The sequence below is a fragment of the Alosa sapidissima genome, chromosome 2, assembly GCF_018492685.1.
Source record: "Alosa sapidissima isolate fAloSap1 chromosome 2, fAloSap1.pri, whole genome shotgun sequence".
In the NCBI taxonomy this organism is placed as follows: Eukaryota; Metazoa; Chordata; class Actinopteri; order Clupeiformes; family Clupeidae; genus Alosa; species Alosa sapidissima.
The window spans coordinates 29,769,488-29,786,987 of NC_055958.1; the positions used below are offsets into that span (position 1 = coordinate 29,769,488).

General features: G+C 43.0%; 1 protein-coding gene across 1 annotated transcript in view; it reads right to left on the bottom strand.

The window, feature by feature from the left end:
• The window catches only part of nalcn (sodium leak channel, non-selective), a 125,332-nt gene that overhangs the window by 63,576 nt on the left and 44,256 nt on the right, over nt 1–17,500 (bottom strand). The window contains exons 13-16 of the mRNA XM_042078367.1: nt 17,477–17,500; nt 11,892–12,083; nt 9,030–9,167; nt 7,583–7,657 (exon numbers count right to left, since the gene is read on the bottom strand). The exon at nt 17,477–17,500 is cut by the window's right edge and continues 144 nt beyond it. Coding sequence (XP_041934301.1) covers nt 7,583–7,657; nt 9,030–9,167; nt 11,892–12,083; nt 17,477–17,500 — 429 coding nt within the window. The remainder of the gene's footprint in view (nt 1–7,582; nt 7,658–9,029; nt 9,168–11,891; nt 12,084–17,476) is intronic.

Here is a 17,500-nt window from a genome sequence, read left to right on the forward strand (position 1 = left end):
AGGGCGTATCATTCCCCTGATCATAATCCGCCACCTTTCCATCTCCCCCCCCCCCCCACACACACACACACACACACACACACTTTCCCCCCTTTCCAAACCTAATTCCATGCGATAAATGCATTATTCCAATCAGCGCTGATGAGCGTAGCGTTGGCGTCGGCTGACTGACGTCGAGGAGCACTGACAGGGACGCCGGCGAGCTCATTAGCTGTTTCCTGCTATCTCGGGCCCTGATCGGCACCCGTGCCGTAGGCTGTGTGGGTTCATTAACGGGGGCCCCCGACTTCGCCCCACTCTGATTTTTGGTTGCTAATAATGATCACCCACACCCCCCCTCCATGAACGTTTGTGGAGCGGCTGCGAAAGTTTGGGGTGACAAAATTACAATTGATTTGTGGGAACAGAAACGAGGATCACATCATAATTGCTATGTCCTGGTCTCTCTTTTTTCCCTGTCTTTCGCTCAAGTACTGCAAAAGGCAATTTCCACTGACCCGACAAATACCAGACTCCAACAATCAAAAGATATTGAGTGAGAGTGTATCAATTTGTCAAGGCTGCTTGTGATGAAATATTAGTGTAATGGAAATTAGTCAATACTCCACATCCTACAGCCAACACTAGTGTTGTTAGGGGTTGATAGGATATCTTGGAGTTTTTCTTTATCCATTATGGAAGAGTCTTCAACTGTGTGATGGTAATATAACAACATAAAATATAGTATGTGTGTATTGCAGATATTCCTAACAGTTGGCTGTCAATGTGAAGATGACAGCAATTCAATTTGAAGTTAAAGTATTTAGCAGAAGCTTTAATTCAAAGCTTAATTCAAAGCTTGCCGGCCCTGGATCATTTATATTAGTCTAAGTTATCTAAGTCATTATAAGATTCAACCCTCTCCTGTCATTGCACATTTGGAAAATAATTGGTAGGCATGGATCCGTTTCCTGATTCATTGATTCACTATGTTTTAGCAAATGTTAAAACATTAATCTCGCATTAAGTAAAGGAGAGGCCTAGAGACACTTTTTCACTGAGAGCCACCTGGTTTTATTTTAAATTTATTTCAAATACAGTTTATTTTTTTTTATAAAACATATAGAGTACCGTACCATTCCTTAAATTAGAGTCCTCTGTCAATGCCTTAAGCCTGTGTTAGCATCCATTTTTGATTTTGCGTATTTGTCTTAACAAGCCCACATGGGCTCTCCTACAATTCGGTGCACAACCTTTATACCCACATAAAGACAACACAGAGCTCTAATCGTCGATAAAATATGGAGAGGAGAGTTCCACTGCAGAGAGTCTACTCTTCTGCAACAGAAGCCAGAACATATGTGATCCATCAGCATGCACTACTTCACAGACACTTTTGTCATTTGTGTCCCTGGCTTAGGAATGGGTTTCAAATGAGGACAAATTGGCTGACTATGTTGACAGATGCACGTCATCTTCATACAGGCTCTGCGATCTAAACGGCAAATGATGACAAATGCTATTTCACCATGCCATTATTGATCACTTTGCTATTGTATCTCATAAACCATACGCAAACATGGTTATCTGGTTATCCTTGATGCCCACCTGGGAACAACATGGGATGAAGCATTTAACATAAATCATGCTAACCAGAGAAATGGCACTCTGGTGATTTTTATGAGAGAAATCATTTCAACTTCAAGTTTGGAAAACAAACAGAAATATTCACTGATGTCACAGTGTTTTTTGTGGGGAGAACAACTTTTTAATGGGCAATAGTAAAAACGAAAACATGGAAACAAGGCAAGAACATTTATAAATGTGTAAATACATAAGGATCATGATGCTATGGATTTAATAACTCAACACTATTCATCAACATGCACTATTAATCAATATGACTCACACACAAGAAAAACAGAAGACGATAAAGTATTCAACAATGCTTCAAGCACTGCAATGCTTTGGAAACTACAATCATGGCTGAAGAGCTGATTGCTACCAGGCTAGAGTTGTGCTTCTGCAGGTTTTATAACACTTAAACTCTCCAAAACACTCCAGCCTCCCTGTTAATGTGCTCTTTCAGAAACTAGGGGCTTCACGGCCCATCATACTTCATTCATATGCTAAATAGACAACCCCAAGGAGTCACACAAGTATGACAACGAAAACCATTCACAAGCATGATAAAATTATCGACATAACAATAGAGTGAAGCCAACAAACAAGCAAACAAACAACATGAACCAAAACTAAACAAAAATGACATTTGGAGTTCCAGAGACTGGACAGGATTCTTGGTTTTTCTAAAGCTGTTTTCAGACATAGGTGTGAGTCTGTGTAACGGATGCCAGCTAGCTTATCTGTGTGTGTGGAACGTTGGTAAACCTCACTCCCGACACCTCAAGAGTGCTGCTGACATGCGAGCTAGTAGCCTGGGCTTTTAGCTCAACTGTCAGCACGCTCGCCTCCCGATCAGTGCTGCTGTTTGTGGGTACGAGTCTGGGCACGTGCATGGCTGAATCTCGCAGGTTCAACACAACGCAGGTTACATCTGCTTGTTCTGACGGATATCAAGCGATTGGGCCGTATATCTGAACAACATAACCTGACATTTGGAACTCCGAACTTAAGCATCATATCGGAATCACCCGAAGGGTCGGACATCCGTTTGACAAAGGTCCGCATATAATGCGGAGGACATGTCTGAAAGCAGCTCAAGAGAGGGGACTACAGGCAAACCTGGCAACCCCAGTGGACATCTGCTGCTCTCTCTTTGTAACCTGTCCTGCACTGTGATTACAACCAGAGGCTTTCTACAGCCAGTGATTTCAGTGTAGAGTACAGCAGGAGGTCTCCAGCCACTGGATGCTTCACACCACGACCTCAAGTCAAAGTCAAAGTCAAAGTCAGCTTTATTGTCAATTTCTTCACATGTTCCAGACATACAAAGAGATCGAAATTTCGTTTCTCACTATCCCACCGTGAAGACAAGACATATTTTACCAATTTAAGTCCACAGACAAACATAACTTTCAAGTAAACAAAAAAGTAAGTAAATAAGTAAATAAGAGGGCACATATAATGAAAAAATAAGAGCAGCAAAATTTGGTTGAAATTGTGCATAGACAGTCAATAAAATACTAGTGCAAAGTCAGGCCAATAAAAGGCTGGGGTAGTTCTGTTTGACCTAAGTAAGAAAGAAAGTGGCATAGTGGTGCAAGTTATGTAAGAGCAGCAGAAGTGTTGTGTTTTCAGGACAACAACAACAAGTTGCAAAGTGTACAAGTGTGCAAGTGGAGTAGTGCAGGCGGCCATTGTGGGTCCAATGTCCAGGATGTTATGTAGCTGAGGGTGGAGGGGGGAGAGGAGGGAGAGAGTTCAGCATCCTTACAGCTTGGTGTATGAAGCTGTTGGTGAGTCTGGTAGTGCGGGAGCGCAGGCTTCTGTACCTCTTCCCAGAGGGCAGTAGATCAAACAGATTGTGAGTGGGGTGACTTGCATCACTCACAATTTTGGTCGCCTTGCGGGTGAGGTGGGTGTTGTAAATGTCCTTCAGGGAGGGGAGTGAAGCACCAATAATCCTTCCAGCTGTGTTCACTATGCGCTGCAGGGCTTTCCAGGGGCTTCAAGTCAACCAGACAGGGCTTTCAAGTCAACCAGACAGGGCAAGAGCAGCAGGGCTTTCAAGTCAACCAGAAGGGCAAGACGCTGGGTTCAGTATGACAGCCCTGCACAGTGTAACCTACAGAGCTCTTTCCTGGTAAGAGGAAGGGTGAACCAGTCAAACACAAGCCATACACTGGCGCATCAGGAGCGTAAACACACTTCAGTATAAGTAAGTATATATACTCTTTTGATCCCGTGAGGGAAATTTGGTCTCTGCATTTATCCCAATCCTGAATTAGTGAAACACACTGCACACACAGTGAGATGAAGCACAAACTAATCCCGGCGCAGTAAGCTGCCTGCAACAACAGCGGCGCTCGGGGAGCAGTGAGGGGTTAGGTGCCTTGCTCAAGGGCACTTCAGTCGTGGCCTACCGGTCGGGGTTCGAACCGGCAACCCTCCGGTTACAAGTCCAAAGCGCTAACCAGTAGGCCACGGCACTTCAGCAGCATTTGAAGTCATTCGTGCGCCAGAATTTACCGCGGCGACTGCAGATGATGGATTTGGGAGGCAGACACACACACAGATGGATCCAGAGCCAGACAGTGAGTTCTCAACTATGTCACCATTTGAGACAACACAACACACACACACACACACACACACATGCACACGCACACAACACACACACACACACACACACACACACACACACACACGCACACAAACACACACACACACACACACACACACACACACACACACACAAACATGTGCACACACACACACACACACACACACACACACACACACACACACACACTCACACACACACGCGCACACACACGTTCACACGCACATGCAGGTACAGACACAGTCACAGATACACACACACACACACGCGCGCGCACACAAAACAATGCCAGTCAGGGCGAGTTAATTATCACTCTTTGACTCAGGTATGTGTGCTATGGTACACATTGGCAGCGGGCCAAGCCCCATCAGTACGGGGTAAACACAACTCAATCTCACACTCTCACAGAGGTCTCCGCACTGAAAGCTTTACTGGTAACTGACTGCCATCCAGTCACCTGACATCTAATTTTCCAAATGCAGCATCCAATTTTCAATTAGCATAGGTTACTGGAGGGAGGTAAGCCAGCATGACGCAGGTTTTGATGATTGTAGCATTTGCCTCAATGTTGTGTTTAATAATGGAAATAACAAAATCAATGGTAACATTCTGTTTTTTTTTTTTCCAACACACCCTATATCTTTCATAATTATATTTACATTTATATTATATTTATTAATTTACATGCTTGTATATTTCATTGGGCTGGATATAGTCATGGCACACAATGGACACATTATGAGAACACATTTGAGACAAGTCAGCAAAGCATTCCAAGGAAATTGAGTGAATCGGACTTCCGGTGCAACACACAACAAACAAGCATTAGCCATGTTAATCTATTCATTATTCCATCTCTGTGGATTTCCACCTGGCCGTCTCTGCAAGAAGATGTAGCATTCAACCCTGTCCTCTTCACAATTCCACAACAGCCTCCTGGCAAGTGTCAGCATTGTTCACAACACGTAATCCTGTCATATCGAAACAAGCTTCCCACAAAGCAATCCATGCCTTTGGCCCCAGAGCATGATTATGTTTACATACTGTGGTCTGATCGTATCCTCATACTGCACACATGAGAGCTGCCACAGGCCTGGCCTTGCACTCTCTAGTGTAGGAGAGTTATATATAGGGCAACCCCAGCAATCCCCAAGCTCATCCACTGTTTCCAATCATCAGAACTAAAATGGAAATGTCAATTGTGTTTGGTGGCTCGGTGTCAACCATTCACTGAAACCGCAGAAAGACCAAACCTCCAAAAACGAGAACAAGCACGCGGATCAATTTTCCCAACGCAGCGGCCTTTGTTCTGTCAGCCAATCAGGCTACGGAGCAATTATCTGCCCCAAGGGGCCCGGCCATGTTACGCTGGTTTCACCATCAATACCAATGAGCTAGGGCTGATGCAAATCTGGTGCCGCAGAGCAGCGCTCTCACTGGTGCTGCTCTCAGTGTGTGTAGGAGCTCCTAAAATGGCTGCCCAGTAAAGAAGAAGACACCATGTAGTTATTCACTTGGGTGTCAGTCTGGAGACAATTTGGTCAGCCAGCTGTAGAACGCCTCACTGGACAAAAGCACAGGGGGTGGGGAAGACTCAGGAACCTACTTGAGAGTGCTAATGTGTGATTAACTTGTCAGAGTGTAACATGCTGGTTTGTGTAATGTTGCGAAATCTAAATTAGCAGTGAATTGTGTTTATCAAGGTCATTGCAAAACTCTGCTTGAAAGGACCAGTAAGAGTCAACACATCAAACAGGGTTGCCCCCAACCAAACAACAACAACAACAACAACAACAACATTTTGACTAACTATTATTTTCTGTGAATGGCTTGTTGTGATGGAGGTCAGCACTGAAAATTGGTTTGTTGCCAACTGTTTAGAGAAGGCACCCCCTTTTCCCTCTATTTTTGGTAGGCAAACACAATCCGGTGGTCTATTATTAGTCGGAGCCCATCTGTGTTTGAAGCACCTGTAAAATAGGCAATTTAAGCGCTGCAGCAGCCGATCACTCATCTGTGACTGGGGGATAACCAGGCTGGCCGCGTGACAGAATGGAGCGATGTGACAGGGCGATGTGGGGAAGGGGGGTACTGAGAGAGCAGGCTGTCCCTGTTTTGTTTGTTGTTGTTGTTTTTTGGTTTGTTTTCTTTTATTCTTTTTAACACCTAGGGTATAGGGATGTGGGTGGACTGGGATGGGCATTCTAGGTCCGTGGAAAAAGACACAGACTGGGTTTTAGAGGCATTTCCTGACTATCATGTGACCACAGAAGTGGCTCATTTGCAGCTGATTGAGGGCGGTCAGTCGGCCAGATACGCTCACTGATTGATGAGTCATCCAGTGCCGTTACCACAAATCAGCCACCAGTCTTCATATGAGTATGGCACACGACTGGAAAATAGCTTTGGTAGTCATGCCATACTATTCTATGTCACCCACAAAATTAAATTAACATATTTATTTTACCTTAAAATAACAACTTCAAACTCATTTTGATGCCACAGTGACTCACAATACAGAGAATGGAGCCTCTGACATTGCCAGTGTGCGCAAGGAACGCAATGTAATGCTGTTGATGCAGGTAGGTAAGTGTTCAGCATGTTGAGAACTTGTTACTGTACTTTAAACCACAGTGCTATGTGATGCGAGGAGTTGTTATTTTCCATTTGTAGGGATGATGAAATTGTATTGCCCACGTGTGTGTGTGTGTGTGTGTGTGTGTGTGTGTGTGTGTGTGTGTGTGTGTGTGTGTGCCCGTGAATCAGAAATTGTGTTGCCTGCAGTGCCCGTGTGGGAGCAAAGAGAATGCAATCCTCTGGAACGCTATTTTCAGTTTAAGGTGCAACAGCTGGTTCCAGCAGTAGCTTTAGGCCAACTTTGAATCAATGACAGGGGCAAACACCCAAACAGCATGAGGTCGGATGCTGCCTAACAACTTGTGGACTAAGGGCAACATGACTCACTGGAAAATGTCCCAGATGGCCCCAAAATATCCTCTACTCAATCATCATGTAGGCACTGTAACCTGGGACGAAAGAGTGTGTGTGTGTGTGTGCGTGTGTGTGTGTGTGTGTGTGTGTGTGTGTGTGTGTGTGTGTGTGTGTGTGTGTGTGTGTGTGTGTGTGCGAGGATCGGGCCCATATGGATTTCCATTCACTTAACAGCCATTAAGTTAAACCCATGTCAGAGAGCATGTGTTTACCTCCACTAGGTCTGAATATACAGTACAATATGGGCTCCTATTCTGAGCACCGTCATTGCACAAAAATGAAGCAAATGAGTTGATTCTTGACACAGCTAATCAGGCCACTGCTAGTACTACAAAACCAGACAGGATCACAAGAAAGGCTTCTTACCTGCTTAAGCTTCTTCAGGTCTTCATCCAACTCCAAATTGTCAAGGATGACAGCCACAAACAAGCTGAGAAGGATCTGAAAAGTGAATATGCATGTGAATCTTAAAACATTCAGAAACAACACACATGTACAATACTACAAGCATGCAGCCATGACAAACCATGTGCAATGTGAAAAGGTTTTGTCCAAAATATGATTTAAATAATGTGTCAGAGAACAGACTAAATTAAACCAACAAAGGGAGACCGTGGCCAAATGGGGATGAAAGACTATTGTCCTTGTTTATACATTTTTGCAAAAGAAAACATAATTAAGCAGGAGGTCCTTGAGCTAGGAGCGGAAAAACATGAATCCATTATTGTGTCTTTCTTGAAAAAAGCTTGTTTTAATGGAAAGAGAGGGAGAGAGAGAGAAAGAAAGAGAAAGAAAGAAAGACAGCGAGAGAGAAAGGTAGAAATAGACGAATAACAATATCCTGTTATCTGCAGGGGTCCTTCTTAGAGCCCTTTCAGACCCATCGGTCAGCGGATTGTTCTGAATGGGTAATTTGTGTTGGGTTTGGTGACTCATCGGGCCCCTGTGGCTGCGGAGAGCAGAGTGCATTAATAATGACCCTCAATGAGAGGACGCTCGAGCACGCTGCAGAATCCAGCGCCACTCGGCTGAGTTAAAGCAACCTGTCGCAGTGGACCAAAATGGACGCGTTAGCGGGAGGTGCCGGAGGGAGCGTGGCTCGTGGTCGCGTTGACCTGGGCTGTGTTAATGCAACTGTTTCCCTCCCCTTCACCAAGGAAGACTGAACACCTTCTAGCATAATGTTACTTTTGGATGAATAATGAACAAAGACTCAGCACGAAGGGTTAAAAGTGGAACTTTGACAACACTTTACTTTGTTTCTGTATTACACATTTGGCTCCACATTTCAGCTGTTTCTCTTCCTAATCATATTCAAAATGATGAAATTTGTGTAATTTTATGAGGTATTTTAAAATCGTCAGTCATGCATGCGTCAGACATAATTATGGCTAGACATGTTGTTTTCTCCATTTAAATAAACATTGTAACATAAACATTGGTTGGAGAGGCTGTTCCAGTGAAAATTGGACACAAATCTTAACACACCTACATTTAATCAACAGTAAGTGTTGGTGTGGACTTACACAGTATATCAGCTGTCATAAACTATGACTAATGACTGCCTGAGATATACAGTACAGTAGGGATCAATGATCTCTAGAGCAAGGCTCCAAAATTAACCTCTCTGGGAGCTACTCAGCACTGCTGCTCTCTAGGACCCCACTGTTACCCTGGAGATTGTGTGTAATGTCCACAGACCAATCAATTCCTATTTTGAAAAATAATTTCCCCTTTTTTTCCTCTGGATTACTTTTCCTTTCCAGTAGCGCTCCAGCTCCGGCTATCGTGTGAAAAAGAAGGGTTTGTTTACCAGCGTGGCGAACAGATGGTAGAGGATAAAGTAGATGGCGACCACGGGAGCCCACACCTTCCCGACGGCCACCAGCGTCTGGTCCATGACGTCCACCCAGCCCTCCTGAGTCAGGATCTGAAACATGGACATAAAGGCCTGCACGGGCGGGGGGAAGAGAGAGAGGAAGAAAGAGAGGGGTCATAGACAGAGAGAGAGAGAGGAGAGAAAGAAAGAGAGGGGTCACAGACAGAGAGAGAGAGAGAAAGAAAGAAAAAGAAGGGGTCATAGACAGAGAGAGAGAAAGAAAGAAAAAGAAGGGGTCATAGACAGAGACAGAGAGAGGAGAGAAAGAAAGAGGGAAGGCAGAGGAAAAGGGGAAGAAAAGGGGGGGGGTGAAGAGAGCAAAGAAGATGAGTACAACCCTGTGGAGAACACATGGGCGGATTATGAACTTCCGGGCCCCTGGACCCAGATGTATTAAGGGCCCCCCACTAATTGTCGTATATGTGGGAGGGGGGGTTTGGGGGTCCTCCCCCAGAAATTTTTTACATTTGTTTGATGTGATTTCCTGTATTCTGGTGCATTTTGGGGATGGCCAATACTAAATTCAATCAGATTCATAGCCTACATCCTGATTTGTTGACATTGAGGCAATGATTCCATGCAAAGGCTTGGGCTTCAGGGCCCCCTGACCCCTTGGGCCCCTGGGCCTGGGCCTGGTAGGCCCGTGCAGTAATCCATCCCTGGGAGAACACAGCCCTCCTCATTAGCCAGCCTTGGCATTTGCTGCCTGCTCACCATAAGCAACACAACAAAAAGGGTTGAAAATGTCAAATGCCTCCTTCAAGACTCTTGAGCCTTTAGACATGCTGAGGAGGCCACTTGAAGCGCGCAGTGCCACGGGTACCACACAAGTGCCGCGAATGCCATCATAATGCCAGGGTATGCCATAATGCCAGGGTATGCCATCATAATGCCATGTGCAGCCTTTTAAGGATGCTCTAGAAGAATCTCTGCTTTTAAATCATTGTGTGCATCACTGAGAGAACAAAAGAAAGAGGGAAGACACAAAGAGGAGGAAAAAAAGTCACCATATTTATCTCCCAGAAAGTGCTGTGCAATCACTGTGCACCAAACAAGACTCTCAAATCACATAATAGATCTCCATTGTCTATGCAAGGATTTAATGTGCAGTCGCTAATTAGGCTATCTCTTTTTCAGCTCATCCAGTCGAGGAACAACAATGCTAAATGTCTCAAAATCACCTCTTTAAATTGGCTGCTTTTATGGCAGCAATTTGAGGTGACAATAATGTAAGAGATGTGGCACTGTGGCTTTCAACATTAACTCGATGACATTGCTATAAACATTTCATTAAAAACATAAAATGCAGGTGTATGAGGATGTTGTGTTGATTTAGCCAATATACTAAATTTTGGAATTTTAATTACTTTATGAGTATACCATTTACTTGCTGAGGGCTTCATAGCATCTGCACAAAGACATAGGAATTTGTGTCTGAAGTCTACAACCACCTTCAGTGACATCACAGGAAGAATGTGGAGTAGAATGTGGAGACATTTTTCCTGAATGGACATTTGGCAGGAGAAAGTAGGCTATTCTATATTTCTGTTGCTCTTTTGAAAGTAGCAAAGCCGAGAGAAAGAGAGAGATAGAGAGAGAGAGAGAGAGAGAGAGAGAGAGAGAGAGAGAGGGGCAGACAGAAGCAGAGAAAGAGAGAAAAAGAAAGAGGAAATTAGAGAAAGAGTGACGGAAGAAAGTGGACGAATCCAGAGATGGAGATAGAAAGAGAGAGAGAGAGCAAGAAAGACGGATAGAGAGAGAAAGAGCGAGATAGTGTGAGGCTTTACCCATAAATGGAAAGAGAGAGTGAGAGACAGACAGTGAGAGAGAGAGAAAGAGAGAGAAGGAGACAGAGAGAGAGAGAGAGAGAGAGAGAGAGCGAGAGAAAGAGCGAGATAGTGTGAGGCATCACCCAGAGACAGAAAGAGGGACTGAGAGACAGACAGCGTCACAGAGAGAGAGAGAGAGAGAGAGGCAGAGAGGGAGAGGGAGGTCAAATGAAGGTCTAGAGCCCTCCATTTCACCTGGGCTGTTCAGTATGGCTGGTCACACTCACTCAGACACTCAGTCACTCACCACCACACACCCACATCAGCTCCGCAACAGGTCCACACGGAGGGGAGGAGGCAGGCTAGGTAAATAAACCTTATTATATTATATGGCTATCAGGCCATCTGGATGGAAAAGGTTGTTTGGAGGAACCGGTCAGTGTGTCTCATAATACAGGGATGATTGGATTCTCTCCACTAGCTGCCAAACGAGAGGGATAAAAAGAGTTGGCTAATGCTAGAGAGGAAGGAGAGACGAGCTATCTCAGACTGTAGCAAAGAGCAAAGCAGAGGGCTGCCATCTGCTAACACACGAGGATGTGCAACAGGATGCATGGATGTCTTAACTAGAGGTGTAACAAATCCACAAAAAAAAAACATTTGCATACCAAAGTCTTTATGTTTGCAATTATCAAAGGTCATGAAGGAAGGGATGAAAATGACTTTGCATGCATGCAATCAGACCATGTCTATCCATAAGGCACTTAGCCCTGGTGTTGTTTTAAGAGTCAATGATGATGTGAATGTCGATGGCGATGAAGTAAATGTTATTATGCTAAACTGCATAGAAAGGAAAACCTGAAATGTGATTACACTCCAAAAGAGTGCCCCCATTCACAAAGTTTGTGATGAATAATCATAGACTTAAATAAGGTGAATGATAGATTGTTTCTTCAATGTAAAATGTTGTTGTTGTTGTGGATGTTATGTGTGTGTGTGTGTGTGTGCATGTGCGTAAGCATATTACCCTGGGAAAGGTGGTGAAGCGGTCCAGTTCCTCTACGAAGCAAAACATCTGAAGGCTGATGGCGGACATGACGATGAGGAGACTGGCCGTGAACACACACAAGCTGCCCAGCTTCTTCCCCGGACCGAAGATCTTGTACACAAAGTCCTCCAGCGCAGGAGAGATCTTAATCAGACGCACCACTCGTAGCACCTAGGACAACACACACTCTCTGTAGGGATTTGCATACTTTGGACACATGGAGAACTTATGGCCTGGGCTATATGATGAGACGTTAGATATGATGCAAAACATCTGCTCCATAAAAGAAATAAAACCCCCTAGAAATATAATAAATGCAGGTATGATGACACTGCAAAACATCTGCTCCAGTTCAGTTCATCTTTACTTGCCATTCCCCCAGGTACAAGTACAGTACATATGCTTTGGAATTCTTTTGTGGGTCTCACAGTCACAAATATTGATGCAGTTATATTTTGATTATTTTAGTAAACATAATATAATCATATAGGTATATTACTATTGCATATTCTTACCATAATAATTGATATGACTAATAACAATAATAATTAAAAACCTAAAAACTTAATCTGCTGGAATGTCGTTTCATGACGCCTACTCTCACCCAAACAAACAACAAAAATAAAGAGTGATACGCAGGGCTGCTGATTTTATTGACATAAAATGGAGGAAGCGGCAGCAGAAATAACATGGTTGTGCACTATTTTTGTGTTTAGACCAGAAAACCCAAATTGCTATTGATGACAATATATCATAAAAGGCCATGCATCTTGGTCAGGGTTTGATAACAGGCCATGGATAACTATTGATCCTGGGAGGTTCAGCCCTGGTGCTCTCTAGCACACATTCCCAAACTTTGCCTCTGGCTATTAAAAAAATAACCTTTCATTTTTTCATCATTTGTTTCTGATGTTTCTTCCCAACTTCCACTATGTGTCAAGCACAATGTACAACCTACAAATGCTGAAGGTCACAGACTATCACATTAAAATATTCTGAAACAATGTTTTCAAAAGAAACAAGCGCCTCAGTATCTGAGCATTTTGAATGAATGATGTTCACTGCAGACACATCTAAAGGCAATCTCAGATCCTCCAGCTCTCATTATTATTTTTCTTCAAGGCCATTTTGTTTTTTATCTTGCAGCATGGCGATTCAGTGGGCTTTTATGCCTTAATCTAACTCAGTGGGCCTTAATCTAACTCAGCTTTCTGCCTTAAAATGCTTCACTCACCAGTTTTGTCTGAGACAGATGAGTCAAACTAGGTGGATAGTTCGACAATTACAATTTGCATCGACACAGAATTTCTCCCTGCAATCAGGTTTCTAACATGTCTTACCTCCCTAACACATGACTTGAGCTTCTCAAAGTTGTTATGTGTTGTTTAATTCTTTAAGGCACAGACTTCATTTCATTGAAATCGATTTTGTCATGTTATGACAAAAAAAAACGCACAAACTTCATTTCATTGAAATCGATTTCGTCATGTCTTGACAAAAAAAATGGAAACAGTGGGACATGTTCTGCCAGACAAGAGGATCTCTTCCAAAGAAGACACGGTGTCTTTATGAGTCACCACAGATGATCTGGGGCGATAAAGGAGTGAAGATAATTACTTCTACTGCGGGACTGGGGCTCTGAAGGGCTCTTCAGTCTCTAATCCTGAACACCACGGCTCCATCGCGAAATGGGTTATGAAGGTCATGCTTCCTCTAATAACATACCCAGGATATCTGGTTAAATTGTACTTCTCTAATCATTACGTTCAGACTGTTTATATATGTCACCTCAGTAAAGATGGTGAAATTACTGAAATTTACATAAGACATTCTGCCTGCTACAACGGACTGTCCACATGTTGAGAATTTCATCAGTTCAACATTTCAAGACAAACTTTGAAAATGGTCTATTTCTATAGTATCGAAAGGTGATAACATTACAGGACATGAAAGCTACTTTTCAAAGAGAATAAATGGGCTTTAATACGTCTGGAACATCAAAACTGCATGATGAATTTATTGAAATTCACTGTGGAGAATTTGAAATGACAGTTATTATTAATTATGTTTTCTACTGTGTGACAAAAAGTGGTGTTCTTTTATTTCCAATGCAGTAAGTGGGACAAAAGGAATTTCATGAATTTTGGAAGACGCAGTGATTACTTCAAGCGCAATTTATATCAAGGCAATGCTAAAATCTCACTGGGGTGGTGGTAGCGTAATGGTTAAGGAGCTGGGCTAACATACAGTAGCCTGAAAATGTGTGGGTTCAATACCCGACTTCCCCCGTTGTGCCTTTGAGCAAGGCACCTAACCCCGAGTTGCACCGAGGACAGTGGCCCTTGTATTATAATTGACATACAGTACAAGTCGCTTAGGATGAAACAGTCTGCTAAATTAATACATGTCAATTTAAATCTGTAGTTAACATAGTCTACTAATATGGAGAGTGTGTGAAGTGTTTTGAGAAGCTGAACTTTGCACTGACACAAGCATCAAACTGAGAAAAACTAATATTTGCACTAATGAATATGGTTACCTCCCTACATGGCTAAGGCCAAAAGACTGGCCTTCAAACTCCTCTCTGATAGAGCCCTATAGAACGGAAGAAACTTTTCTTTTTGTTTTCTTGAATACCTTTATTTCTTAAAGCGATGGTTCGGAGTAATTTCACCCTAGGGTCCTTTGCACCATGACCCCGAGCCAAACACCCTCCCAGAACCTTTTGTCCCTTGGTCGAACCCTGGTCGAGTAGCGCTGTCAGAAACTAATGACGTTCTGCAGTCATAATGGAACCAACTTTTTTCTCGTAAATTGACCCACTAATAATGCCCTGAATGGTACTGCAGTAGTACAACTATGACCTTTAGTCCAATAACGAGGCATTAGAAAGTTTGTAAGTGCACCAGGAGTTTATTTAAATAAGACTTTCCTGATTATCTGCTATACCGCTGCCTCAACGTTTCTTCCATGATTTGGGAAAAGCCCGTAAAAGTCCTGGCATGAAGCATGCATAAGGATGTAGATCCAGGAATGCACTAAAATTTAGTTTGTAGTCCAGTTTGCAACAATTATTAGTTAACACTAAGTTGTAAACACTTCGTAAAAAATATATTAAAAACTGGATATACCAAAAAACGTTGATGTAATCGCTTCCTGCTAGGACTTTTATGGGCTTTTCCCAAATCACGGAAGAAACATCGAAGCAGCGGTATAGTAGCAGATAATCAGGCAAGTCTTATTTAAATAAACTCCTGAGGCACTTACAAACTTTCTAATGCCTCGTTATTGGACTAAAGGTCATAGTTGTACTACTGCAGAAGTTTCGTACCATTCAGGGCATTATTAGTGGGGTAATTTATGTTAAAAGTTGGTACCATTACGACTGCAGAAACTCATTTGTTTCTGACAGTGCTACTCGACCAGGGTTCAACCAAGGGAAAACAGGTTCTGGGAGGGGTGGCTCGGGGTCATTGTGCAAAGTACCCTAGGATGAAATTACTCCAAACCATGTCCTTCTCCTCAATCACCCAACACAATGCAACACAACGCAAGAGCACTAAACAGTGTAAACAATTGTATGCATTATAGAATATGTTCAAGTGTATGAATTTGTATACATGTAAAGTATATCTGCACTGCATGTGTGTGTGTACAGTATGTGTGTGTGTGTGTGTGTGTGTGTGTGTGTGTGTGTGTGTGTGTGTGTTTGTGTGCAGGAGACCGAACAATCAAGCGAGGACTCCCATGCAAATGTTTGCGTATTCTCCATGCGATCTCCCCACTGTAAAAGTGATGGAAATGCCTGAGCCATCTAATCGACGGGTTAAACTGGCGGACATTAATATCCATGTGCCACTCTCTGCCACTCTGTGTCTTGACAGCCGACTCAGTGATTGAACCAAACAGAGCCAAAAGGGGCTTTTAATTTGTATTAATGTATGCATGGTCACAGACCAGCAGAGGCTGGCGGTACCACATGAAAGCAGGGCTTCACTTTGCCTACCTTATTACCCATGCCAGGTCTGTGCATCTAATACTGATCCTTTTTGGCAACAAATTGAGGGGAACAAACTGAGTGCTTCTTTTTAGATTGGCATGCTAAGCATGATAGCAAAATTCTATTTTTGGTCGTATTGCTAATTAGCCATGATACGGCTAATTGGCAACGCCTTGGCATTGCGTATGGTGCTAAATTAAGCTGCACTAAAATGTCTGTGCTGGTATTTGCCTAAAACTGCTGTAAGCATAGGCTAATGTAGACAGGCATCTAGCACGGGCGCAGTTGTTCATTTTGTTATTTATATATTTTTGTCATTTTGTTATTATTTGGTGATTGCCCTAATGTTCATGTACTGTAGTTTGGATGCCTATTCCAACCTGGTCCATTGAATTCTGAAAGCCAACTTCCCAAATAAAAAATAACTAAAATCTTAAACATATAAGGAAGCATTTCACTCAAACTCTTTGGGTCCAAAGTCTTACAGTCTCTTCAGTATACCACTTCATATTTTTTGAATATATGAACATTTATTTTTTTTCTCTAGAATTTGGTTTGGGAGAATTGTAGCTGTTCTGCTCCAAAAGTCCCTCCACAACAATTATATACACAACAATATCTAATCAAATAAGCATTCATAAACCTGCTACTTTGATGAGGTGTGAAACCTGCCATCAATGACACCACAAGTAGAGGAAGTGGCAAAATATTGATTGACGACACATTGTCACAGGGGACATTTTCATTGCCTCAAAGGTAAAAATAAATTGAGTCATATATTTGGGGCTGTTCTTGATGGATTGAGCACTTAAGCATGTCATTGCCTGTAGACCAGTCGAAAACCACTGCCCTTCATGGCATGCTCTCTGGGATATGAAATGGGTGGGGGCAAAGTGTTGGGGGGGGGGGGGCAAAAGAAATAGAAAAATGAATGTATTTATTTTGCAGTTGGTTTGTGCCCCTCAGTATTAATGGGATAGCCGTGAGAGTTACTACAAAGGACAAGTTACAGGGCAACTAGGGGATGATGAGGCCTTGTGGCCTCGGTAAATGTTTTCTTATCTCATCCTATTGTATGTGTACTTCCTTTTACTTACTAAAGTTGTCAAGGATTTTTTAAAGGACAGAGAAAAAGGCCCCAGCCGTGGTGCAACTGGCTGGGGCACCTGCACCATATGCCGGCGACCCGGGTTTGATTCCCGTCCCTTGGTCCTTTCCGGATCCCACCCCGAGACTCTCTCCCACTTACTTCCTGTCACTCTTCACTATCCTATCGCATTAAAGGCATAAAAGCCCAAAGAATATACTTTAAAAAAAAAAAACTAAAAAAAAGGACAGAGAGAAAAAAAAAAACTCCAGTGACGTGTTTCAGCTCCACTATATAAATAATTGTGGGCCAATACTGTATATCCACTGTACCTGGAAGTAGGGAGTGGTAAACACGCAAGCTGTACCTGGAAGTAGGTGAACTGAGAGTGGTAGAGGTGTGTGATAGCATGCAAGCTGTACCTGGAAGTAGGTGAACTGAGAGTGGTAGAGGTGTGTGATAGCATGCAAGCTGTACCTGGAAGTAAGTAAACTGAGAGTG